Source organism: Gaeumannomyces tritici (genome assembly GCF_000145635.1).
Source record: "Gaeumannomyces tritici R3-111a-1 unplaced genomic scaffold supercont2.4, whole genome shotgun sequence".
In the NCBI taxonomy this organism is placed as follows: domain Eukaryota; kingdom Fungi; phylum Ascomycota; class Sordariomycetes; order Magnaporthales; family Magnaporthaceae; genus Gaeumannomyces; species Gaeumannomyces tritici.
In genome coordinates, this window is record NW_008804548.1 from 2,695,836 (window position 1) to 2,718,466 (window position 22,631).

The window sequence follows — 22,631 nt, forward strand, 5'->3', positions numbered from 1 at the left end:
GTCCACTACTGACGCCAGGGTCCTAGTCGCTTGCAACTATTATCACCTTGAGCTATCGGCACCTAGGGCTGGCGTAGACCATTCGACTCCGTCTTGTCCCTTTGCAGCATGCTATTCGGCTCCCAGTAATGGATGCGGACCGAAGAAAACACAGCCTGTACAAGTCAGTGCCTCGGCCCTTTGGGTCCGAAAAAGGACTAAATGATGCGCAATTATTATTAACATGTTCGGTCAAATCTAAGATCTACTTGGTTGGCTTTCTGGACGTCACCGACACATGGAAGGGCACTCAGGTCGCAAACCTGATAGATGGGCTCGTACCTGAAGCCCAAGTTATTCTCCACAACATCTTCCGTGGTGATGCGGCTCCGGATATTCTGAATCAGGCCTCGGGGCTGAGGGTGATGCAAAGGAAAATCCGAGTGGCGTATCTGAGGAAGATGGTGGCCAGTCAAGGTCGCGCAAAGTTGAGGCCGACACGATAGAACCGGCCGGTCCTGATCCGCTCAGAAACGGCAGGGTCGAGACCTCTTCGAACGGCGGTGCCGGGGGCGGCATCCCCTTTCGGGTCACCGGGCGCGTCAATACATGTGCGGCCCCGGCGGTCGCAACTGCCGGAGATGTCTATGGCTCCTCTCCTGGCTGGCTCGAAAATGAGGCGGTCCGTCTTCTCGACCGGATCGAGAAGCACAGGCTTGCCGGCCATAAAAGGCACAGATCATGCTCATATTTCCCACTCTGCCGCGCTCTGCTGCTATGTGCAGGATCGTCTTGTTCAACCGGCCCCCGCGTTGATTGATGTCGGCCCCCAAGTACACCAAGGCCACGAGGATATCCGTGAGATTCGTCTGCCTCGCCGTAACAATGAACAAATCGGCCACCCGGTCATTGTCCTCGCCGATTATGTCCTTGAATTCCTTGATGAAGCTTGCCACACCGGCAGCCGAACATCGCACTGCCCGCTTCAGGTTGACCCAATGTTATCCAGGAAACCGTCCGGGCTGGCTTCCAAGAACGCTTTGACCATGACGACGTCGCCCCGCTTCAGAGCGCAATACAGGGGTCTTTCTTCTCTCGTCTCGGCCATCCAGGTCAGCGCCTCCCCTGATGAGGGCCATGGCCGACTTGATATTCTTCATGCGCACTGCATCATGCAGGGGCGCTCCGACTTCGGCGTCCTGGTCGTTTACTGCCGCCCCTTTGTCCAACAGAAAAGTGACCGCCTGCCCACTGCTGATGGCCGCCAAGTGCAGGGGGGTATCCCGAGCCTGCGAGCGGGCCTGGATGTCAGCTCCGCGGTCTGCCAGGAGGGCCATGACTTCTCTGTCCAGTCGGGCCGCTAAATGGAGTGGTGTAAATCCCAGAGAATCGGGAGTGTCGATATGTATCCATTCGCCTGGAGGGGGAGCCAGTCAAGGAGTGTTCGGACGACATCACAACCGCCATTTGCCGAGGCATGATGGAGACTAGTCCGTTCATCCGTGGACGGCGGAGCGATCTGTGCCCCGCCCTGTAGCAGAGCAAGCACTACCGCATTGTGCCCTTGCCAAGCGGCCAGATAGAGTGGGCGGATCTCCTCCCATGGCCCGTCTGGGGGACAGCCGATGTGGAGGAGGTGGCGTACCACCAACAACTGGCCGGCATCTGAAGCAGCGAAAAGCAGGCCGCCGTCCGGAGTATCCGGCGTGTCCGGCATCCAGCTAAGTATGAGTTTCATGACGACCAGCTGGCCACACAGCGCGGCGAGCTGTGCTGGAGTATCCTGATTCTCGCTATCCTCAACTACCACCGTCAGACGAAGGTTGTCATCCTTCTCTCCCAAAATCCGCGCGACGTCGGCTGCACCGGACTGCGCGGCGCAGTGCAGCGCCGTCCTCCCGCTCTCGTCAACGGCCTGCGGCAGCTGGCCGAGATGTGCGCTGTCGCTGGCGGCTTCAACCATCGTAGACGCCGACGCGGCACCGGCGATTCGGGCAGCGATATGCAGAGGAGTTTGGCCGCTGGCGTCTTGCACCAGCAGACCGATAGGCTCCTTCCTCGCAATAAGCTCGACCACCTGTGGGCAGTGGATAACGGCATGATGTAGGGCGGTCTTGCCGTGTTTGTCACGGGTCAGGACCTCTGCGCCAGAAGTCGCCAAGTACCGGGCAACCCCGACATGACCCATATTCGCTGCTAGCATCAGTGGCGTCTGCTTGTTCGAGTCTGGAGCATCCACCGTGCTGGGAACGCAACCCCCTTCTCCTCCTGGCTTCTCCTTCGTCGCATCCGATGACCTGCGATGATTATCCTTCTCCAACAGAAACTGAACAGCATCCAAGTGGCCACCAGCGGCTGCCAAGTGAAGTGGGGTCTGGCCGTCATGGTTTTGCTGCTCATCTTCCATCATGTTGAGAAGTGTGTGCATGGTCATCAGGCTGCCTGCCGACGCCGCCGCGTGGAGGGGGAAGTGCTTTGTCGTGTCTTTTTGGCCGAGTTGCATCAGCTGTACAACCCTCTCATGGTCGTCGTTGGCAACAGCAATCTCCAGGCAGAAGTCTAGCGGCAAAGGGCCTAGGACAACGTTGTGCTGTGCGTGGCCGTGGCGGACAGGTACGTGGGCAGTGCCACCCCCGGTCTTCTAGTCGCCCCCATCACCTGACAGATAGGCTACGACCGAATCAAGGCCGACATACGCTGCCATCTGCGCTGCTCGTTTCCGGGAATCCGCCTTCTCGTCTCCGCTGGCCGGTGATGCTGTACCTGTGCAGAGCAGGTGTAGTTTGAACCAGCCATCTGCCACCGTTGGCTGTTGGAGGAACTCGGCCACCTTGACGACCAGGTCCGAATTGTCCTTAGTATGCCGTTCATACTGGAGGAAGTGGGAAGGCCAGAACAGGCACGCGTAGTGCGGAAACTCGAGGACTGGGTCCCGAGGGGCTCTCGCCACTTGTCGGTACGTCGAGACACACGACAAACATCGCTTCCACTCCCGCGGCGAGTCGTCGGCGAGGACGACACCCAGGTAGTGGAGGCAATGCAGGGTCAGGAGATGGTGTGTTCCCAGCTTGACGGATTCGCCCGCCTTATCGCATCAAGGAGACGGCAAGAGGGGAAAGACGTAAATATAAGGCGGAATAAGATTATGATTAGGTCGGGTGGCGAGGTCCAGACATTCGCCGAACGGATTGGCGTCGACTAGGTTCGACGCGATCCGAGCGAGAAGCGAGGAGAAACTAATGTCGATTGGTATCGACAAGGTGCTGGTGTCGGGACAGTTCGGCGCCGCGGAAGCTGTGCGACGAGGTTGAAAGGTAAGGGAAGGTGAGTAGCAAGGGAAGCAAGGCACCAAGGTAGATCCCGACGGGTCGACTCGTCGGCGCCAGGGAACAATCCCAATGTCACCACGGTGCAGCGACAGGGTCCCAGATTAACCGTTGGGTAGGGTCGTCGACCGGCGAACCCTAGGCTCGATGATGCTTGTAGACGTCGACGAGTTGTGACGTAGATTGAATTCTGACGATCCGGTCTGAGGCGTGGATCGGATTTTTAGCGGTAGATGCTAAAAATCAATCAGAGTTGCTACCATATCGCATCAAGGAGACCGCAAGAGGGGGAAAGACGTAAATATAAGGCGACCCCGAAGGGTGCCAAGAGTATCTATCGCCTAGGTCTCGTATATCAATCAAGGCGTGGGCGATCTATCTGGCGTGTCGTGAGCCTCCAAAGGGAAGCCATCCATGTGCCATGCGGGCGATGGGCAAAGAGGTCCTCGCCCGTCACGTGACACAAGGGCCCGTGCACCACACTCAACACGCCCTATCGTCTTTCAGCGACGCGTGTTTGAGCAGCGCAGACTTGACTACAGGGCTGGCAAAGCGCACGTGTTGGTTCTTGACCGACAGCAAAACTCCAAGGGCGCTCTGGAGGTCGCGCTCCATGTCGGCCGAAATTTTGTCTTGCAATTCCTGCTTGGTGTTGCTGCACAGGTTGATCAAGACGGCCACAGCAAGCTCCATAACGTGCAACGGACGCGCGGCACGAAGAACCCACGAGAGCGTTGGAACGACCCAGGAAGATGCGCGCGACTGCCCGGGCCTGAAGAATGGCACCAGCTCTTCTTGAAAGAGTTGCTCTTCGGTTGTGGGCAAGGCCCAAATGGCCATCCTCGCCGTCTCGGGCGCTGTCGGAGTAAAGGACTGGAAGAGGCGGGTGAGGAAGTTATCGACGGCGGTGAACGACCTCTGAAATTTCTGAGCAGCAGCGAAAATTTCCTTTTGCACCGACTCTTCAAATGCTGAGCCTGGAGACTGCTCGTCATGTCGGCGGACTCTAGCCTTGATGAGATCGAGTTTGCGTCCGTCCTCGTTTGACAGGTCCAGATGGAAAGGCTTTCCCGCGCCAAGATCTTCGTCCAGAGCGCGGCTACTTGTGAGAAAGGTGCACTTGGACGACCCAAGGAGACGATGCTGGAGCGTGTGCCACCAGGAACGGGCCGACGCCGGCCAGCGTTCCATATCGTAAATCACCACCAGGAGGTCCATGTTCTCTGCGTGCAGCAGCATCGAGGACAACAAGGCGTGGGTTGCTCGTTCTGACCAGACTCGCTGCTTTAGAATACGAGCAACAAGGCCCCCGACGGGATCGAGCACCGCCAGTCTTTGGGATACGACCTGATGCATAAAAGAGGCGAGTACGCCATAGAGGTTCTCGGTATGGGGTTGCGAGCTGATGGGGGCGATATATTCGACGACCACAGCTGCCAACCTTCGTCTCAGCCGCTCAGATATGACTTTTACCAGCATCGACTTGCCGCAGCCAGCGGGTCCGGTGATTCGGACGGATTTTCCGCGCACTTCTCTGAACAGGACTTTTTGGAGCGGCGACTGGTCGGTTTTGCCAACATTGCGGAGCTCTTCCGGTCCGATCGAGGCCTGGGGCTGGTACAAGAGACCTCGGCAAGGGGGCAGCGCCTGGAGAAACCAAAGTACGCGTCACTAGGAGTTAATTACGACAGCGATCCTTTGGCGACGCGAGCGGTTTCTATTTCAGAGTCGGTCCACTGGCTCGTCCACAAGTCCGACTGGAGGGCCGAAAGGGGCTTGCCTTTGCGCAACTTGAGTAAAAGATTATGGGGCGCAAAGTGCGCCCTGAGCGTCTCGAGAGCCTCGAGATCATCGGCGGCAATTAGATTCGTCATTTCGGTCGCTGCGGTCATGATATTTCCAGGGGCTGATGCTCTCGCGGGAATTGCTCTCATGTAACCTCATGGCGAGCGCATCGTCCGACTGCTCGCTCGGGACAAAGTTGGCAATCGGGTACTTTGAAGTGTATCAGTGAAAGAGATGAGAAATCTGGGTTACGGAGTCGACAAGTCCCTGTAGCCTTTCAGACAGCCGGCCACGGAGGCTCTTCCCCGTCTCCCTGATCATGTCGACCAGGACCTCTTCCTAGGATGAATGCTTTATGAGACGGTGAGGAGTTGAGAAGAACGCCAAACCCTCCAGGTTGAAGGTAACACGGCAAAATCTCGGTAGCGTGTTGGCCATTATCACAACCTTGTAGGGCGTTGATAGAGTTAGTCCACGCTACGTGGCGGCGTGAATGAAGAGGTGCCTACTCACCTGCTTGAGCACCAGACCGCCAAGCCCATGGCCGGCGAGAAGTATCCGGGAGCGGGCTGATGGGGCTTGGGGGCCGAGGTAGACGCAACTGACGAGCAAGGTAGGACGCCGCTGCACTGCGCGGCAAAACGGGGCCATGCCGAGGCCATCTCAGCCCTGCTCGATTAGGGCGCGGCAATCAACGCTGTCGACGTAGAATACATGACACCCCCCTACTATGCTGCCTATCATCGCCAGGTCAGAGCGGCCAAGGCGCTCTTGGAAGGTGGTGCCGACGTCACCTTGTCGTATCGCACCGACGGTTGGTCTCCTCTTCATACAGCCGTATTCAACGTTGGAGATTTTGGAATTGCTCATCCTGCACAAGCCCGACGTCAATTTGCCGGATCGCGACGGAATCAGTCCTATTCACGCTGCCGTAGAATATGGTTCTCTAGAAGCGGTTCGACTGCTCTTGCGAAGAGGGACCAAGATGCAAGCCCAGACTCATAAAGGCGAAACGTGTCTCAGCCTGGCGGTCAGCGCGCTCAAGGACCAGGTGCTCGAGGTGCTGCTCGAGGGGGCGTCTTGTGCGGGATCATGGGACTACCGCGATCTGGTGGCCGCCTACTGGGAGGGCATTTTGGTGGCCGAGCCGGGCCCAGCCTCAGCGCGCTGCGTCGAGCTTTCGCTGGACAGCAATGAGGGTGGCCGCCTCTTGAAGGAACGTTCGGACGAGGGCGGCCACAGCGGGCTGATGGCGTACTTGTTGAGGGTCCGAGAGATGGATAGATGGAGGAGAGTCTGCAAGCTTATCCCGCTCGCCCTCATCGACCCCGGCATCGACCCCTTTGAGCCGCGTTCGGTGGGACAAGAGACGGCCTTTGAGCTCGGGATCGGAATGATAAGCTTGGACCTCGACAGCAGCGACTACATAGAAGCTTGCGCCAAGCACCTTCCTCGCCCTCTGGTGCCGTCGCCAACCATTGGTTTCAGGGAGCTGCGGATCGCCACCGAGGCGGATACAGCAGGTTTGTGGAAGAAACTAGAGCCGCTTTTGGAGCATGTGGAAACCGAGGCCGACCAGGACGGATGGACCATCCGCCATTTCCTATCACAGTCGGCGCCGAGGGTGGAATTCACCCCACATGAATCACCAACGACATGGCATCTCAAAACACCAACGGCCATGGTTTGGCCTTTGGCGTGGAAAATCGAGTATCCAGAATTTGGGCCTGGCGTAGAGATTTCTGCAGATGGACGAAGAGTCTGGTTCGAAGCTTGGTCAAGACGGAGTAACCCTTAGGCAAGCTGCCCAAGACAGGTATCTTTTATGAAGTCTGAGCTGACAACATCGCGACCGGCAACGGCCAACAGACGGAGGTGGCAGCTACCACGGCAAGGGAGTGCCCAGCGTCCGAGCCGACTTCCCCTTCCCGCACCGAAACTCACTTCGGGGTCTACCGTGCTTTGAAATAACCATCGAACAAGCATCCGGGCCTGTAGTTCACGAGTTGAGCATCTATCGCTGGCACGAAGTTGCCGTGAAGATTGGGTTCTGTGGGGAGCTCGCCTACTTGAAGGACGGCCATCTTGGCTGGCAACCATGGACTGCGGCGTTCCGCGGGGACAACGCGTCGATGCACCAAGAGTCCATTTGGACGCCGACGATGGTACACTTCGGTCCGGGAAGTACGGTGGGCTGCGGCATTAACTACCGCACGGGAGAGTATTTGTACACGCTAGACGGTGATTTGGTCGGTAAGATTGCCTCTCATGGATAGCCTACCGTGCACATATCTACAATGGCAGTACAAGAGCTGACTAGTTATTCACTCCCCTACTACTACCTCTTATCCAACACAGAACGACTCACGAGCAACATCATATACCGCAAGTTGTATCTTTGCATCTGCCATTGCGAAGGCGCGACAAGCGTTACAGTCAACTTTGGGACGTCGGACTTTGCGTGGAAAGAGGATGAACAGCTAAGAATCTCGGGACGGAGCTGCGAGGACACGGGTTGAAGGAGGCACAGGTGCCTGTGGATAGTAGACAGTCCATGAATACGATGCTTGGTAGGCCAAAACCGCACTACCGCCGCCGCCGTCATGCTCCACAGCATCATGTCGCCGCCCCCTGGACGCCGGGGCAAAGGTAGAGGTTCCCTCCAATAACACGACCTTGTGGACGTCTTGCTCGTGGCTGAAGCCGCGAACGTGGGCGCTGGTTGTATCAAGATATAAAAAGGTTAGACGGGGGCTCCTTGAAGGTTCAGCGGAGGTGTCTACCCACCCTACCCCGTCTCAAGATCCCCCACAGCCCTATCTTACCCTCGAAGGATGCCGTCAGCATGGGGTTGGACGTCGGGTAGCAGGCCGAGTCCCATATCAGTCCCGTTTCTATCACGGCATAGTTGTTCGGACACGCCTCGCCTGCTAGGGTTCTCCGGCACTGCAGACAGGCGAGGCTGTGAATGACCGTGTGGCTACCTGGGGCAACCACGTATTTGTCCGTCATGTAGAGCTCGCGTATCCGCGTGCGCGGGTCGACGTCGAGGCAGAAGGTGCTGAATGCCTGCATTGCGATGGGTATCAATGGAGGGCTGAAGTATAGCTTGGCTAGACAGGTTCGAGGAGTGACGGCGGCGGCAGCCTGGATTACTCTGACTGCTGACAATTGAAGATTAGTCCTATAGCAGCGCTTGGCCCGCAGATGGCCTGGATTGGTTGAATTGGTCGGAGGTCACTAGCGCCTCCCCTCGCACTAGGATAGTGCCTTGTCGAATATCAAGGTGGTATTATTATCTACCTAACCTATGTGGTTGTAACCTCCTTATCCCAGCTGTGCGCAGGTGGGACATCAACATCCCCCGGGAGATTATCCATATCGTCAGTATACCTCATTTCGGCGTTGATTCGAAACGTGCCCTCTATAACCGGATGTGCTGATTGCGAGAGCGGTAGGAGGGTGGTCCGCTGGGACCCGATGTCATATTTCAGGACGCCCGTGTGGGACGAGTTCTCTGGGACGAGTTGTCTGGCGCGGAGGAATGCGCTGACAACAATATGCACTCCTATCTCCAACCACCATTGCGAAAACCGCGGGTGCTGCGCGGAGCTTGACAATATCTTGCCGAGTGGTGATGCCGCTCCATTTGCAGAAATCGGGACACAACACTCCAAGCAAGGGGTAGATTGCCAACACCAACCACCACGCCCAGCGTGCGTTGCCGTGTTGTGGTAGTTTCAAGGAAAGATGGGGGAAGGGCCGACGAAAAACAAAGCAGAAGCCTATAATGACGCGCAAGCTGGCGAGTCCTTGCTGGGAATTGTAGAAAGGCCGAACCCTTGAGGCGAAAGGGTTCCCCAAGTAGGCTTGGGCCGGGATACTGCAGCGCATTCGCCATTTCGCCACGCGGCTGTCGCAGAGGACGACAGGGTAACACGCCATGATGACTTCCTGGAACTTCCACAGGCGCAGGATCCATGGCGCGGTCGGATACATATAAACGATGTTCACGAGTGCGTAGGGTAGTGGTGGTTAGGAATGATAACCCGTCATCTTGTCGGGGACGGCTATTTAAACCCTGGGTTAACGCCTATCCAAGCAAGCTTTGGGCTGAAGGCTATTTGAGCTTTGAGTTAACGACACCCTCAGCCATCCAGAAGGCCGCCAGGAAACGAGAGAGCGTTGAGCCCTCCCCTCATAAGACTGACTTGGTGCAGCTGCTTCCGTGCCCGGGGATAGTGGCGTGGTCTAGGTGGTACGACATAAGCTCTGCGCCTTGGACCCCACTGTCCCCGGGGGGAGGTCCCGGGTTCGAGCCCCCGCGGGGGCTCCCCGGGATATCCCTTACTACACATTCTTTTTTTTTCTTTCTTTTTTCCATTACAGCAGTCATTTGCGCTCTTTGCAATTAGGTATATTATGTAAAGCTCGTCCTTTCCAGCCGCTACCCGCCCTTAAAATCGTTCACCTGCCACTCTCGTTCCGACTTGATGTTGAAGGGCGGCGTAGCAATTTATGGTAATATCTCCAGATCAGCGGCGTCCTCAGACAGACGTATTGTTCTGCGTTGACCAGTTTCGCCGTCCATGGGTTGCTTCCAAACATGGCAAGACAGCGCAGCGAATCTGGGTCGGTCTTTGCTGCTCGCTCTCAAGCTGACGACCCCGAGGGGGCCGACTAGCTTTCCATCGCTCGGAGGATTCAGGTGCAGGTCGCATATCTAGCTCCTCAACTTCCCAGCGTAGGGGGGCGGTTATAGCAGAATTGTTTCCAGGCCGAGGTTTCGGGCGCTGACAGAAATGCTATGCTGCTCTGTTCCAAACCTCTTTCCATCAGCTCCATCGAGTGTAGGCGGCTGTGTTTCAACGCAGTTAAAAGTCAGGCGTTGGCACGCATGTACATGATATTCAAGCGTGCGCAAACACTTGTGCCTTGCGGGGACGCCCAAAATGTCAGCTCAACTGGCCCTCCGGGGTGTAGCACCGCAGATATGGACAAACATCAATGATAATCTGCGCTACCGTCCCTTTGCTGTTGCTGTAGGCGCCATGTCATCTTCCACGCCGGCGCCAGGTGCTCCCATCACCATCACCATCACAAGGCGGTTCCAAAACTAAGGGAAACAGAGCCACCTCTAGCGCCATGACCAACAGCCTGCACTTAGAACCCGAGGGAGCACATCCATATACAGTTCGTTAGAACAGATATATCCTTGACCTCAAAAGGGTCTCACCGAACTCCGTTGACTGTCCTCCGATACGCCCTGCTCCTCAAGCACGGTGCCCGAACCCGAGCGTCATATCTAGCAGCCTTTTATCCTGGCACATGCCAGATCCCGCTTAACCCCTCCCTCCAGGGACACGACCCGCGGCGGTATCCCCCTCCGTCAAAATGACCAACGAGTTCTCATTCAAAGCTGCCTCTATGCCACGTTTTTGCGCAAAGCAGCTAGCCGTTTGACCGCCATCCCGGAATCCATGGGAATAATGAAAGCCCTCGAGTAAAGAAACAGCGCCTAGAATGCCCAAAAGAGACAACCCTCCACCTTAGAACTTGGCAAACGACTTGACGGCCTTGTCCGCCCTGGGGGTGACACGCAGAACGTTGAACCGGACCTGATTCCAAGATTTGTTAGTAGGTTGCCCAGCATGCGGGTTGCGGGCGTCTAAAGGAGCGCGACCGGTGCCGACAGCTCCCACTGACGCCGCCGCGGGAAAACACAAGGCGTACCGTCTTGCTCAGGGGCCTGCACTGGCCAACAGTGACGTGGTCACCCTCCTCAACACGGAAAGCCGGCGAGACGTGGGCGGCGAGGTTCTTGTGGCGCTTCTCGTAACGGGAGTACTTGGGGATGTAGTGGAGGTACTCGCGGCGGATGACCAGAGTACGGTGCATCTTGGTGGAAACGACGGTGCCGTTCAGGATACGGCCACGGATCGAGACGAGGCCGGTGAAGGGGCACTTCTTGTCTGCAAGGGAGATATCATGGTCAGCCTGACGTTCTCTCCCACATTCTGCCTGGCGTTTCTGATCCAGTCTCCCAGCGCACGAGCACCCCAAGTCCACGAGTCTGACGCCTCCGCCTCCTCGTTCGTCAAAAAACCGCCTCTTTCATGTTCCCATTCATCCCGAGACGCAGACATTTTCCACCACACGCGGGACTTCGGGTGGAACACGTTCTGCCTCCCCAAAGGCCATCTCCTCCCCCCCCCCCCCCGCCCACCAACTAGCAGAAAAATCACCCCGTCGCCGTCGTCGCGTCACGTACCGATGTACTGTCCCTCGATGGCGTTCTTAGGGGTGCGGAAACCCAGGCCGACATCCTTGTAGTAGCGGCGGCCGCCCTTTCCGGGGCGCGCCGACTTGACCTTGGTCTTGGAGTTGAGGAAGATGTGCGGCTGCTTCTGGAACGCACGCTCCGACTGCACAGTCAATTCGGTTGCCATCTTTGCGGTCGCCTAGGGGTTGTCGCTCGTCTGCGTCGACCGAGGGTATTATGCGTGTGTTGGCGTCGTGGGAACTCAAAGGCTGAGATTTCTTTTTTTTCGCTGGGGAAGATGGTCGCCAAACGCAGCTGCTTCTTTTTGCAATTCTGTGTGCCCTGTGTTGCTGGTGGTGGGGCTTGGGGCTTGGGGGAAATTGAGGCCTCAGGCAAGATATTCTGTCAACAGCCAAACTAGCGATGCGGGGAGAGGCCCCATATTTACCTGTGGGTCTCGTATCCATCTCGGTGACCCTTGAGTGCCGTCCATGTCATGTACCATCCCAACTCAGCACCTGGAAGGTGCCTGTGCAGCGCGTCACTTCAGGCACGGACTCCACTTTTCAGCTGTTTCTGTGACCTGCTGCTGCCGTAATGCCACCTGGACGGACACCTGGCTGGGGCAGCCTGAGGCGGGCGACCATCGTGCACCGACATGCGCCGGCTGAGGTGACGACCAAACGCGCAAGCCAGGGTGCAGGCAACTGCCATCCCCAACACCGGCCTTCGGTTTCTACTCGCTTCGTTTCCCCCGATAACCACTCTGTCTGCGACAAGCGCGCTGGAACCTTGAGCTTTACAGCCCCAGCCCTCGTCTACTTCTAGATCTCATTTCTACCTCGTCAACCCCTCGGCCTTCTGAAATGCAAGCGGCCGGACCGACCACTGACAGACCATAACCACCATCGACAAAAAAAGTCCACCTTCTCAATCGACTGCAACGACCGCCGTCGACGCGCAAGAGCGCCAACTGATTCAAACAGGCTCCGGCCGCCGGACTGCGCAAAGATGGTCACTTCATGGAACGTGAGTTGGCAAGCCCCGTCGCTCGGATGTGTTGCTAGATGCCCTATGCCAAGCTCCCCATCAGCCCTTCCTAGCTAACTCGAGCTCTGCGCAGATCTTCCGCGTCCTGGGAGACTGCTCCCATCTCATATCGAAATGCATCCTCATGTACGCAATACATAGGAACAGGAGTGCCGAAGGCGTCTCTCTGATAACCCAAGGCCTCTACGCGGTGGTGTTCTGCACGAGATACCTCGACATCTTCCAAGAAGTGTTCCCCTGGAACCTCTTCTTCAAGATCTTCTACATCAGCACGTCTTTCTACATTGTCGGGCTCATGCAATGGGTCTACCCGCGCACTCGTGAGCGCGAGGTATCGTGGAAATTGGGAGCCGCGGCTGCTGGTGGGTCGCTGGCGATATCTCCGTTCGCCATGATGCTCTTTGAGAAGCACTGGAGCTTCTCTACGGTACGCACCTGCTCGGAATCATCACTTTTGCTCACGTTTGCCGTGGGCCAGCGGTTTGGGTGCGCTCAAGTACTAACCTTCTCTCCACTGTTAGTGGCTATGGGACTTCTCCGAGATCCTCGAGTCCGTATGCGTCCTGCCGCAGCTCCTCCTGCTCCGCCAAACCACCGTGCCGACCGTTATCGACTCGTACTACCTTCTCGCCCTCGGGGCCTACCGAGGCCTATATCTGATCAACTGGATCATCCGCGGAATAGACCCGACTCACCGGCCGCCGAATGCGGTGTCGGTCATTTTCGGCATCGTGCAGGTGGCTCTCTACGTCGACTTCGCCTGGGTCTACTACGGCCGGCAGCGGGTCAAGCTACGAAACGGCGGCGTGGTGGATTCGGACGACCTCAACCGGGGCTGGCTGCTGAACCGAATCTTTGGCAACAAGCACGTGCGGGAAGAGGACGACGAGGAGAGCGCCCCTGCGCTCGGAGGGCAGAATGGGCTGCACACACCACGAGCCTCGCGGGCCAAGTGGGGCGCCAGGGGCATCTCTGTCAGTGCCGACGACACAACCCTGGAGCATGACCGTGAGCGGTCAGACGGCGACCACAACGTGGACGGGTCTGTGGACCCGGACGCCAAGATGAAAGACCCTGACGAGCTGGCACTCGCGCTCGACGAGGACGATGACGAGGGCATTCCCACTGCCGGGTCATCATCTGGCAACCGCGGGGAGCCGGACAGCGAGATCAGGAACGACGAGTGGAAGGACTAAACGCGGCATCCGCCTGGCTGGTAGGGAGAAGATGTCTCTGGCGCATGTTTGTTCACTTTTGAACAGCTTGCCGCCTGGAATTAAGTAGCCACTATCGACTATCCATCCATCGCCGGCCCCTTGTGGTAGTCTCTGTCTCTGGAAGGCGACGATATCTTTTTCTATCTATTCCGACGTTGCTGTCTCGCCGTTGTCACCTATATTTCATTCTTCTTTTTTTTCCACTGTTGTTTCATCTTGGTATCCATTTTGTTTGGTCTTCAGTTCGGGATGGCGGCATGATTAGCAGAAAGTATCAATCAACATTCAAGCTCTAGTCTTGTGAGATGCACGCTGTGGGCCATGTCATGGATTTCGCATCCAACCCACACACAGTGCACGCGACTTGGGAGTTTTGCCCACCTCAGCTGTCTGTTGGTTGCATTGCAGCCATGTCGATCCAATAGCAATACTCTGCTTTCCATATTTCTGAGCGGAAAGGATGGAAGAAGAATCAAAGACAGCACGAGGCTTATTCTCCCGTTCCGCACCTGTCTCTCGTCCACCCACCCCGCTCTTTTCCCTCATGCACACATCCACCAGACCAGATCGCCAGACCGAGCAGCGGGCGCGCCGTTGGATCACGAGGGACGTCACCCAGATGCCTGCCACATGGTTTAAGGTCGATCTACCATTAGCCCAGCTCGGTAGCGACAGCCCCCCTAACCGTTGGCGCCGGCCTTTTGCGCTACGGCACCGCAGCAGGCGGACGGCGCAGTGCGGGGAAGAGCGACTCAGACACGGCCAAAAGGAGAAGGAAGATGACGCCAAGTGCGCAGGCAAAGTGGACGGGCAGGTGCCAGAAGAGGGAGGGGGGGGGAGGTCAGCAAGCAGGTGCCTCCCCCCGGAATTGTGCGAATGGCCACCGCTGCTTTCTAGCGCCATGTGACTTTGTTGAAACAGAGCGTGGCCATCAAACGTTCCCGACTGGTTTGTTTCTCAGCCTCAGCTGTCTGGTCGTCTTGCTTTTTTTTCTTCGCTCCCTCTTTATTTGTCTATTCTCCGTCGGGATATAAAGGTTCAGCGTCGTCAAGTCCTTCCTTTCCCGCGATTTGCATTGCTCCTCTTCTCTGTTGCGTCTTTTGTTTTTGGTCAAGTTCTCCTCGTGGTGGTCAATTACCATCTCGCTCTTCTCCCTCCATACAAATACCATCGCCAAACAGACATCCAGGTAGGGAGCCCCCTTTTTCCGCGCGCACGCAGGTACAACGGATGGGTTGAATGTTGGTTGTGTGGTTGGTCAATGCTACCATAGGGTGGTGCTGGCTAACAATAGACGCCCGGACGGGATGACGAAGACTGGCAGGGCGAAACCTAATCCATGGTCTGATCACCGTGCGCGACTGGGCGAAAAACCTATATACGGCCAAACACTAATTGCCGCCCACCCAACAAGGTATGTGATGCGGTCGGATAGAGTCGAGGCTTTGTGCCGCCGTTGGAACCGAACCAGTCGATATTCCTTTTCTCGATTTTCAAGCTTCCGTCATTTCTATTCCCTTTTCTCTTCCCGTCATTTTCTTCTTCCTCGTCTTACACGCAAGCTAAGGCCGCCGCCTTTCGGAGATGGAAAATATGGGTTTCATGAATACTCGACACAGCCCGCCATGGTTTTTCTGGGGACAGGATACGCTTGTTTGACAAGACGGCGGTATCACTGGGAACTCAAATATCTTTGCTTGCCTGCCTGGGTGGTACTAATCGGCACACGCCCAGCAGAAGATGCTCTTGGCCCGAGCCTTGGGCTGGCTCGCCGCCTTCACCCTCTCGGGGGTGCCGGTGTTCGCATCACCGGCAAGCCTGGGCAAACCCCACTGCCATGGTAGAGACAGCAAGCTCCTCGGGTCTCGAGCCCAGGTGCAAACACGTACATCGAGAAGCCCGGACCCACGCGTACTAGACGAGGTTCTGGGCGCCCTCAAAGTTCTCCAGGACAACTACTTCGAGCCCTGGAAAGGGACGTGGCCCGACGCCATCGACTGGACTGCAGCTGTTATTGGCACCCAGGTCTCGGGTGCGCTCAGCTCCCTCTCTCACGCCCTGGCCGCCGGCGACGGGGATAGCGATAAGGACCGCGAGAACCTGATCGCCCTCTATTTTTCCCAGATGCTGGGCTTCTACTTTGGGCAGAACGACATCGCCCTCCGCGCCCAGGCCTATGACGACATGCTGTGGGTGGTTCTCGGGTGGCTAGAGACTGTCAAGTTTGTCAACCTGCACTCGCACCTCTACTACCCCTCTGGATCTCCTCGTCTCCTCCCGGGGCAGCAGCAGCTCCTGGATCAAGCCACGGGCAAGGCCTACTTTGGTAACATCTGGACACCGGCCTTTGCCCACCGTTCTCGCATCTTTTGGGAGCTCGCGTACAAGGGATGGGATACCAAGTGGTGCGGCGGCGGCATGAACTGGAACCCGCACGCCCAGACCTACAAGAACGCCATTACCAACGAGCTCTTTATCGCGGCCTCGGTCTCCATGTACCGGTACTTCCCGGGAGACGATAACGAGTCACCCTTCAACCTGCCCGGCGGACGACACGGCCCCCACACCAAGCACGATCAAAAGTACCTGGATGCTGCCGTGAATGGCTACGTCTGGCTCCGTAAGTCGGGCATGCAGAACGGGCCCGGTCAGGACCCCGAGGGTCTGTACGTGGACGGCTTCCACATCTCGGGCTGGGGCGATCCGAACAGTAACAACACAGCCTGCGATGCTCGGAACGGCATGGTCTACACGTACAACCAGGGTGTCATACTCACTGGACTCCGTGGTCTTTGGGCCGTCAAGGGGGACGAATCGTACATCACCGAGGGCCACCACCTGATACGATCCACCATCAAAGCCACGGGCTACGATCTGGATAAGGACCGGCCGATGGACAACATTGGCGACCTGAAGCCCGGCGAGCTGCCGCCGTGGCGCGGCATGGGCCGGGCCGGCGTGCTAGAGGACCAGTGTGATGTGAGCGGGTCGTGCTCTCAAGACAGCCAGACGTTCAAGGGCATCTTCTTCCACCACCTCATCACCTTCTGCGGGACGCTCGAAGAGGACTCGTCGGCATCGGAGAGCCTCCGGGCGACGCACAGCAGCTCGTGCAAGTCGTACAGGGGCTGGGTGGAGCACAACGCCAAGGCCGCCCAGGCCACGCGCGATGCGAAGGGCCGCTTCGGCATGTGGTGGACGGCGGGCCTGCTCGACATTGTCGTTGAGGATCTTAAGACGGTCAAGCCACGATCCAGCTCGCCGGGCGCTGTCGCTGAGGAGGAGTCGGTCGATTATCGGACGTACGGCGTTCCCGATACCCTGGAGTGGGTTCCGCAAGGCGGTGCGACACGTCCGTCTCTGGGCGATCAGATGGCCGAGTCGGCGGAGGAGGACGCGGGCGCCGAGCGTGAGCCTGCCGGAGGGTTCATGGACCAGGTCGCCTTCTCGGTGCAGGGTGGGCGACGAAAGGGGTCGGACCCCAACGACCGGGGACGCGGCCGGACGGTGGAGACGCAGGCTGGAGGCCTGGCGGCCCTGAGGGCCGTGTGGGAGCTCTCCAACCTCGGTTGAGCTTTGTTATTGCTCATGGTCGAGCATATATAGACGTCCAATACCTCTTTTCTTTATGTGGCTAGGAAACATGAGTATCAGCATGAATAGAAGATGCATTTCTCGAGGCCATCATGACTGCCTCACATGAACATCGTGATCTCCCAGGAGAACTAGTAGGGGCATACAGTAGGCGCGTAAGTTCATACATGGGGAAACCCGGGGTGTATATACAGAAATGAGAAACAAGATTGCCCCTAAAAAAGAAAAAGAAAGAAGGGGGTTCGATCCAAGTCCACGGACCAATCATGGAAGTCATCCATAAGAAAAAAAACCAGGACGTTTGGGCCTTTCCAGTCCGTGAGAGACACACATAACTCCTCCAGCCAAGCCAGCCCGCCGAGGGCAAGGAGACCAAAACCCGCCCCTAGTAGAAAACGGGATTATATGTCGTGGAACCGAGACGCGATGAATATGAATAGAGAATAGAAATACGAAAGGATGGCAAATAGAGACATGAAATGGAGTAAAATCGTTAAAAAAAAAAAATGACAAATCGCAAAGTGCAAGAAATGGAGAAAAAAAAAAGAGAGGTCCAGGTCCGACTTCACTGCAGGAACCTCTTCTCGAACTCGCGGAACAGCCTCGGGGTGATGTCATCGCTACTCAGGCCCTCGACCTCCCACAGCACGCCCTTGCGGGCGTAGTGCTCGAGCAGGGGCTCGCTCGTCTCCCTGAACTTTTGGAAGCGCGACCTGTAGACGTCCGGGCAGTCGTCGGGCCTCCTGACGAGCTCCTCCCCCGTCACGTCGTCCCTGCCCGGGACCCTAGGCGCGTTGAAGTCGTCGTTGTAGACCCTGCCCGAGGGCTCGTGGACCATGCGGCCGGCGATGCGGCGCACGATGACGTCGAGCGGGGTGCGGAGCGACACGACCAGGTTCACGGGCACGACGTGGTCGAGGCGGGCGGCCTGCGCGGCCGTGCGCGGGAAGCCGTCGAGGATGAAGGACGCGGCCGGGTCGTCCGACAGGCGCGGCGGCGGGTTCGAGGAGAGGCCGGCGGGCGCGGACATGAAGACGTCGTCGACGGCCGGGGTGGGGGCGGCGGCGGCTGCGGCAGAGGCGGAGGCGGAGGCGAGGGTCAGGATGCTGGCCTGGCGGCCGCCGTCGGCGAAGAGCCAGCCGCGCTTGTTGAACTCGTTGCTGATGAGGCGCAGGATCAGGTCGTCCGACACGAGGCCGCCGGCCTTCATGGTGCTCTCGACCTTGATGCCTATGGGGAGGTGGGATATGGTGTTAGTGTACGTTTCCAGTTGAGATGTCGTTATTGTATTGTCCGAGACGGAAAGCAGCACTCACCGAGCGGCGTCCTGCTCTTGACATTGTTGCGCAGCAGGTCGCCCGAGCTGATGGAGGACAGCTCGGGGAAGCGCTGGAGCAGCCGCTCCGACTGCGTGCCCTTGCCGACCCCGGGCGCACCGACTAGAATGACGCGGGCGGCCCTTCGGAGGCGCATGTTACGCAAAAAAAAAAAAGCGCCAGCAAAGGGGCTTTTTATTTTCCCCCAGCCAATAAGGACGGGGGCGCGGACGGCCGAGACTCGGGATGCGCTGTCAAGTCCTGTCTTGACAAAGAATCCCGAATGGGGGAAACACTGGATGGCGACCGAGGGGGGTGTCGTAAAGAGAGAATCGCAAGTGGAAACGGGCGATCCGGGTGGCCCTCGAAAGAGCCGGGGCGAGAAGAAACGGTTGGAACTGACTCTGTCAGGACGAGTCCATGTCGAAGCAGGCCCCCCTCCTCTTATTTTTATTTTCTTGGTGTTTTATTTTATTTTATTTGCCGGAGCTCGGAGGGAGAGAGGGGGGAAATGAGGCAAGCTTTCCCCAAGCACGCGGGCCAGGCTCGGACAACCCCCCCTGCAAGACTCAAAAAAGCCGGCGTTCAACGTCCTCCTCAATCCCAACTGTAGGTGTCAATTGAGGTGCCAACGGCGGTGTAACGGTCCGGGCGTTGGAGCACAAGCAAGCAACTAGAACGACAAAAGCCGACGGGGATCGATCACACACAGCACAAAGAGGATCAAGTGCTTTTTTTCTTCTGCTTCAAATGGCACCATCCGTCGGCAGCCTCCACATGCCCGCAAAGGCGGGGAGGGGGGGCGGCACAAAAAGAGACACGAGCCAGTGGACTGGGACTCGGACCGACCGGGGGCTACTTTGTGTTGGCCCAATGCGAGGTCACAAATGGCCTCCACAAGTGCATGCGTGTGCTGCATCATCCGCCCGCCCGCGCCTTGCTCGGAAAGGGCCCGGCTTCGGTCTATTGTGTAGGTGGCGTCACAGTGCCACAGTGCGTGCGCGTCTGTTGGCTGGACTGTGCTGGCGGCCTGCTTACTTTTTTTTTGTTGAGGATTGGATTGAGGGAGACTGGATTTCGATTGCATTGTCTCGATCCTCGTCTGGTTGTCTGCCCACTGCTGCCTTGGTTTTTTATGCTTTGCTAGTACAGGCAGTAGGTAGACAAGCACAGCGGTAGGCATGATCATGTGCAGTGATGCGCTTGCTAGACATCAATGCACAACAGCAGCTGTGAGGTGATGCTGTTCCTCCAGCAAGCAGTGCAAGCACCCCGCGAGAGGGGTTCCGACATGTGGCTCAACCCACTTCACGTGCGTGGCACTGCGCTGCACTTGGACCGGCCGACGGCCATGTGTCGGCCTGTCAGAAGGTTTCAGCGGTGCCCTCGAGAGAGACGGGCTTGCTGACTGGTCGGGATTCCGGTCCCACCCTGACCCGCGTCTGACGAAATGTCTGGAGAGCCAGCTATTGAGCAGAGCAGGCCATCAAGCCGCCACCACCCGCACAAGCACAGCCAGTGGTAGTTCGGCACCCTCGGCTTTATCGACCTGTACGGAAAGTCCGGGGTTAGCAGCCCTAGTGCCTAGGTAGGGAGTAGTGTGAGGGGAATGCATCGCCAAAACGCACCTCCAAGGCAGCCTCGCAGCCAACTGCTGCCCAGCCGTGCCAGCACACTGTCAACGAGCAACAGAGACCTTGCCTGAACTCGACCAGCAAGACGCCCACACTGGGACGGGCCCGTGGTAGTCGGTGGCAGTCGGTGGAGGAATGCGTTGGCCAGCGGCCCCGCCGGAATACAGAACCCGCCGGAATGGGGGGCTCGAGTGGCCCGCAGCCTGAGGCGAAACAAGGCTCATCACGTGATGTGCCAGGCTCGCCGCAGAGCTAGACACGGTTCATCCTATCAGAGAGCCGAGCCTCACCCCTGAAAGTAGCGTTGTAACTGGCCTCGATGGACCTGACTTGCCCAAGCCCAAGTACCCAAGTTCCAGGCCCAGGCCCGCATGCATGCATGGTGCAGAGACAACCGAAGTGCCTGAACTTTTTTTCATTATTCCATGTACGAGGCACTTACTGACTGACGTTGGCGCATCGTCCATGTCAAGATACATCGTCCACCCGTGGTCCAAACCCGTCGTCCTTGCTCGCTCGTGCTTTCTCTCTCCTTCACTCCTGTCAACCATAACCACCGCCACAACAACCACAACCACAACCACAACCACAACCATCATCATTTGATTTTCCCCGCCAGACACAACCCGATACAACCCTTGGCCTCCCACATCGCCTCACCTCTCCATTCACCCCCGTCCTCGCCGTCGCCATGAGCGCCTCCGCGGCGGTCGCCCGCCGCTCCATAGCCATGAACCCGTTCATGGCAAGCGGTACGGTTTTGTCCTCGAGCCCTTCAACTGACTCCAACCGCTGACATGCCGTGCCCCGCCGCCTTGACCAGGCCGTGCACTCCCTCGATCGGTCCTCAGAGCCTCCCAGGCGCACCTCGGAAGACACTCCCGCAACCTCGCTCTGCAGAACTCGGCCATCGCCCTATTCATTCCCCTGCGAAGCCTGTCCACCGAGACCCACGCCGGCAGGGGCATCCCCTCAGGCCCGCCACCCGGATTCGACCCCAAGAAGGCTAAGAACCCTCTTCCACGGGCCGACAACCAGACTCCGACAGCCAAGGGAGAGGCCAAGGCCAAGGCTTCAGATGCCGCAGAGACGCAAAGAAAGGGCGTCCCCACCGTGAGCGTAAAGGGAGCCGCCGCCGAGACCACGTCACTTTCCAAGCTAGCGACCGAAAAGTCCCTGGAGATGGAGAAGAAGGACGAGCCCAAAAAGGAGGAGAAGAAGCTGTCGCTGGGCCAAAAGATCAAGAAGGAGGTGATGCACTACTGGGACGGCACCAAGCTGCTGGCGACCGAGGTCAAGATCAGCAGCCGCCTGGCCTTCAAGATGGCGGCCGGGTACGAGCTCACACGCCGCGAGAGCCGGCAGCTGCAGCGCACAGTGCAGGACCTCGGGCGTCTGGTGCCCTTCTCCATGTTCGTCATCGTGCCCTTCGCCGAGCTGCTGCTGCCCGTGGCGCTCAAGCTGTTCCCCAACATGCTGCCCAGTACATATGAGGGCCAGAAGTCGAAGGACAAGAAGGCGACCATGTTGCGGGTCACGCGTGCCGAGGTTAGCGAGTTCCTGCGCCAGACGCTCAAGGAGACGGGCCTGCCCGTGACGGCGGCCACGGCGCAGCGCGAGGAGTTCGCAAACTTCTTCCGCAAGCTCCGGGCCACGGCCGAGAAGCCGACGGCCGAGGACGTCATCAGGGTGTGCAAGATCTTCCGCGACGACCTGACGCTCGACAACCTGTCGCGCCCGCAGCTGGTGTCCATGTGCCGGTACCTGAACCTCAACACGTTTGGCACCGACATGATGCTCCGCTACCAGATCCGCCACCGCATGCGCCAGATCAAGCGCGACGACCGGTCCATCTCGTTCGAGGGCGTCGACAGCCTGACCACGTCGGAGCTGCAGGTGGCGTGCGCCAGCCGCGGCATCAAGACGTTTGGCGTGTCGCCGGCCCGCATGCGCGAGGACCTGCAGACGTGGCTGGATCTGCGGCTGCGCGACGGCGTCCCGTCGACGCTCCTGGTGCTGAGCAGCGCCTACTCGTACGCCCAGGCGGCCGCGGGCGAGGGCGAGGCCAGCGGCCAGATCGACGCGCTGACGGGCGTGCTCTCGTCCATCCCCGAGGAGCTCTACCACGAGATCGAGCTGGAGGTGCACAACGCCGAGGGGGCGGCCACCAACAAGCAGCGGCTCGAGGTGCTCAAGGAGCAGCAGGAGCTGATCGAGGAGGAGAACGAGCAGAACCAGGAGAACGCCGAGACGGGCCTGGCCACCCCGCGCGACGTCGAGAACATTGACGAGAAGGAGGAGCGCGAGATGGAGGCCGCCAGGCAGGCCGCCACCAAGACCCTGGACGGTGTCGAGAAGGCCCAGGTCGGCGACATGGTCGAGGCTGAGAAGGCGCCCGAGGTCAAGAAGAGCGACAACTAAGGGGCATGAAATCTATATGCTAATGGATACCTTTTTCGTACCGTGTC

At 58.2% G+C, this 22,631-nt stretch overlaps 11 protein-coding genes across 11 annotated transcripts; 5 read left to right on the plus strand and 6 right to left on the minus strand.

Moving 5' to 3' along the window:
• Positions 1-451: 451 nt before the first annotated feature.
• Positions 452-5,197, minus strand: GGTG_08306 (hypothetical protein; the record flags this gene model as incomplete). The annotated part of the gene is made up of 7 exons (XM_009226146.1): positions 452-694; positions 738-962; positions 1,059-1,339; positions 1,438-2,553; positions 2,638-3,064; positions 3,864-4,952; positions 5,012-5,197. The coding sequence occupies 7 exons, from the start codon at positions 5,195-5,197 to the stop codon at positions 452-454; spliced, it is 3,567 nt and encodes a 1,188-aa protein (XP_009224410.1).
• Positions 5,198-5,567: 370 nt separating this feature from the next.
• Positions 5,568-5,752, minus strand: GGTG_08307 (hypothetical protein; the record flags this gene model as incomplete). Its single annotated transcript, XM_009226147.1, is given in 2 exon segments — positions 5,568-5,595; positions 5,604-5,752. Coding segments are annotated over 2 exon segments (177 nt in total).
• A 68-nt stretch (positions 5,753-5,820) lies between these two features.
• On the plus strand, positions 5,821-7,609 carry GGTG_08308 (hypothetical protein; the record flags this gene model as incomplete). The annotated part of the gene is made up of 3 exons (XM_009226148.1): positions 5,821-6,613; positions 6,960-7,343; positions 7,449-7,609. The coding sequence occupies 3 exons, from the start codon at positions 5,821-5,823 to the stop codon at positions 7,607-7,609; spliced, it is 1,338 nt and encodes a 445-aa protein (XP_009224412.1).
• Positions 7,610-7,833: 224 nt separating this feature from the next.
• On the minus strand, positions 7,834-8,165 carry GGTG_08309 (hypothetical protein; the record flags this gene model as incomplete). Its single annotated transcript, XM_009226149.1, has 2 exons — positions 7,834-7,847; positions 7,916-8,165. The coding sequence occupies 2 exons, from the start codon at positions 8,163-8,165 to the stop codon at positions 7,834-7,836; spliced, it is 264 nt and encodes an 87-aa protein (XP_009224413.1).
• Positions 8,166-9,468: 1,303 nt separating this feature from the next.
• GGTG_08310 (40S ribosomal protein S11) lies at positions 9,469-11,729 on the minus strand. Its single transcript, XM_009226150.1, has 3 exons — positions 11,362-11,729; positions 10,824-11,062; positions 9,469-10,708 (listed from the first exon to the last, which is right to left on the minus strand). Exons 1-3 carry the CDS (start codon positions 11,537-11,539, stop codon positions 10,640-10,642), a joined length of 486 nt encoding a protein of 161 aa, XP_009224414.1. The 5' UTR covers positions 11,540-11,729; the 3' UTR covers positions 9,469-10,639.
• A 146-nt stretch (positions 11,730-11,875) lies between these two features.
• On the plus strand, positions 11,876-14,021 carry GGTG_08311 (ER lumen protein retaining receptor). The gene is made up of 3 exons (XM_009226151.1): positions 11,876-12,381; positions 12,476-12,829; positions 12,924-14,021. The coding sequence occupies exons 1-3, from the start codon at positions 12,364-12,366 to the stop codon at positions 13,596-13,598; spliced, it is 1,047 nt and encodes a 348-aa protein (XP_009224415.1). The 5' UTR covers positions 11,876-12,363; the 3' UTR covers positions 13,599-14,021.
• A 217-nt stretch (positions 14,022-14,238) lies between these two features.
• On the plus strand, positions 14,239-14,526 carry GGTG_08312 (hypothetical protein; the record flags this gene model as incomplete). The annotated part of the gene is made up of 1 exon (XM_009226152.1): positions 14,239-14,526. One exon carries the CDS (start codon positions 14,239-14,241, stop codon positions 14,524-14,526), a length of 288 nt encoding a protein of 95 aa, XP_009224416.1.
• An 833-nt stretch (positions 14,527-15,359) lies between these two features.
• Positions 15,360-17,192, plus strand: GGTG_08313 (hypothetical protein; the record flags this gene model as incomplete). Its single annotated transcript, XM_009226153.1, has 1 exon — positions 15,360-17,192. The coding sequence occupies one exon, from the start codon at positions 15,360-15,362 to the stop codon at positions 17,190-17,192; it is 1,833 nt and encodes a 610-aa protein (XP_009224417.1).
• A 31-nt stretch (positions 17,193-17,223) lies between these two features.
• Positions 17,224-18,705, minus strand: GGTG_08314 (adenylate kinase). The gene is made up of 2 exons (XM_009226154.1): positions 18,530-18,705; positions 17,224-18,443 (listed from the first exon to the last, which is right to left on the minus strand). Exons 1-2 carry the CDS (start codon positions 18,684-18,686, stop codon positions 17,779-17,781), a joined length of 822 nt encoding a protein of 273 aa, XP_009224418.1. The 5' UTR covers positions 18,687-18,705; the 3' UTR covers positions 17,224-17,778.
• A 1,310-nt stretch (positions 18,706-20,015) lies between these two features.
• Positions 20,016-20,765, minus strand: GGTG_08315 (hypothetical protein; the record flags this gene model as incomplete). The annotated part of the gene is made up of 3 exons (XM_009226155.1): positions 20,016-20,078; positions 20,158-20,204; positions 20,606-20,765. The coding sequence occupies 3 exons, from the start codon at positions 20,763-20,765 to the stop codon at positions 20,016-20,018; spliced, it is 270 nt and encodes an 89-aa protein (XP_009224419.1).
• Positions 20,766-20,854: 89 nt separating this feature from the next.
• Positions 20,855-22,584, plus strand: GGTG_08316 (mitochondrial distribution and morphology protein 38; the record flags this gene model as incomplete). Its single annotated transcript, XM_009226156.1, has 2 exons — positions 20,855-20,915; positions 20,987-22,584. 2 exons carry the CDS (start codon positions 20,855-20,857, stop codon positions 22,582-22,584), a joined length of 1,659 nt encoding a protein of 552 aa, XP_009224420.1.
• Positions 22,585-22,631: the final 47 nt, after the last annotated feature.

Coding starts and splice junctions, on each gene's coding strand:
- GGTG_08310 (XM_009226150.1), bottom strand. CDS start 11,539: ATGGCAACCGAATTGACTGTGCAGTCGGAGCGTGCGTTCCAGAAGCAG. Junction 11,063..11,361: donor CATCGAGGGACAGTACATCG/GTACGTGACGCG, acceptor TCTCCCTTGCAG/ACAAGAAGTGCCCCTTCACC. Junction 10,709..10,823: donor GCAGGCCCCTGAGCAAGACG/GTACGCCTTGTG, acceptor TCTTGGAATCAG/GTCCGGTTCAACGTTCTGCG.
- GGTG_08311 (XM_009226151.1), top strand. Junction 12,830..12,923: donor AGCACTGGAGCTTCTCTACG/GTACGCACCTGC, acceptor CTCCACTGTTAG/TGGCTATGGGACTTCTCCGA.
- GGTG_08314 (XM_009226154.1), bottom strand. CDS start 18,686: ATGCGCCTCCGAAGGGCCGCCCGCGTCATTCTAGTCGGTGCGCCCGGG. Junction 18,444..18,529: donor CAAGAGCAGGACGCCGCTCG/GTGAGTGCTGCT, acceptor ACCTCCCCATAG/GCATCAAGGTCGAGAGCACC.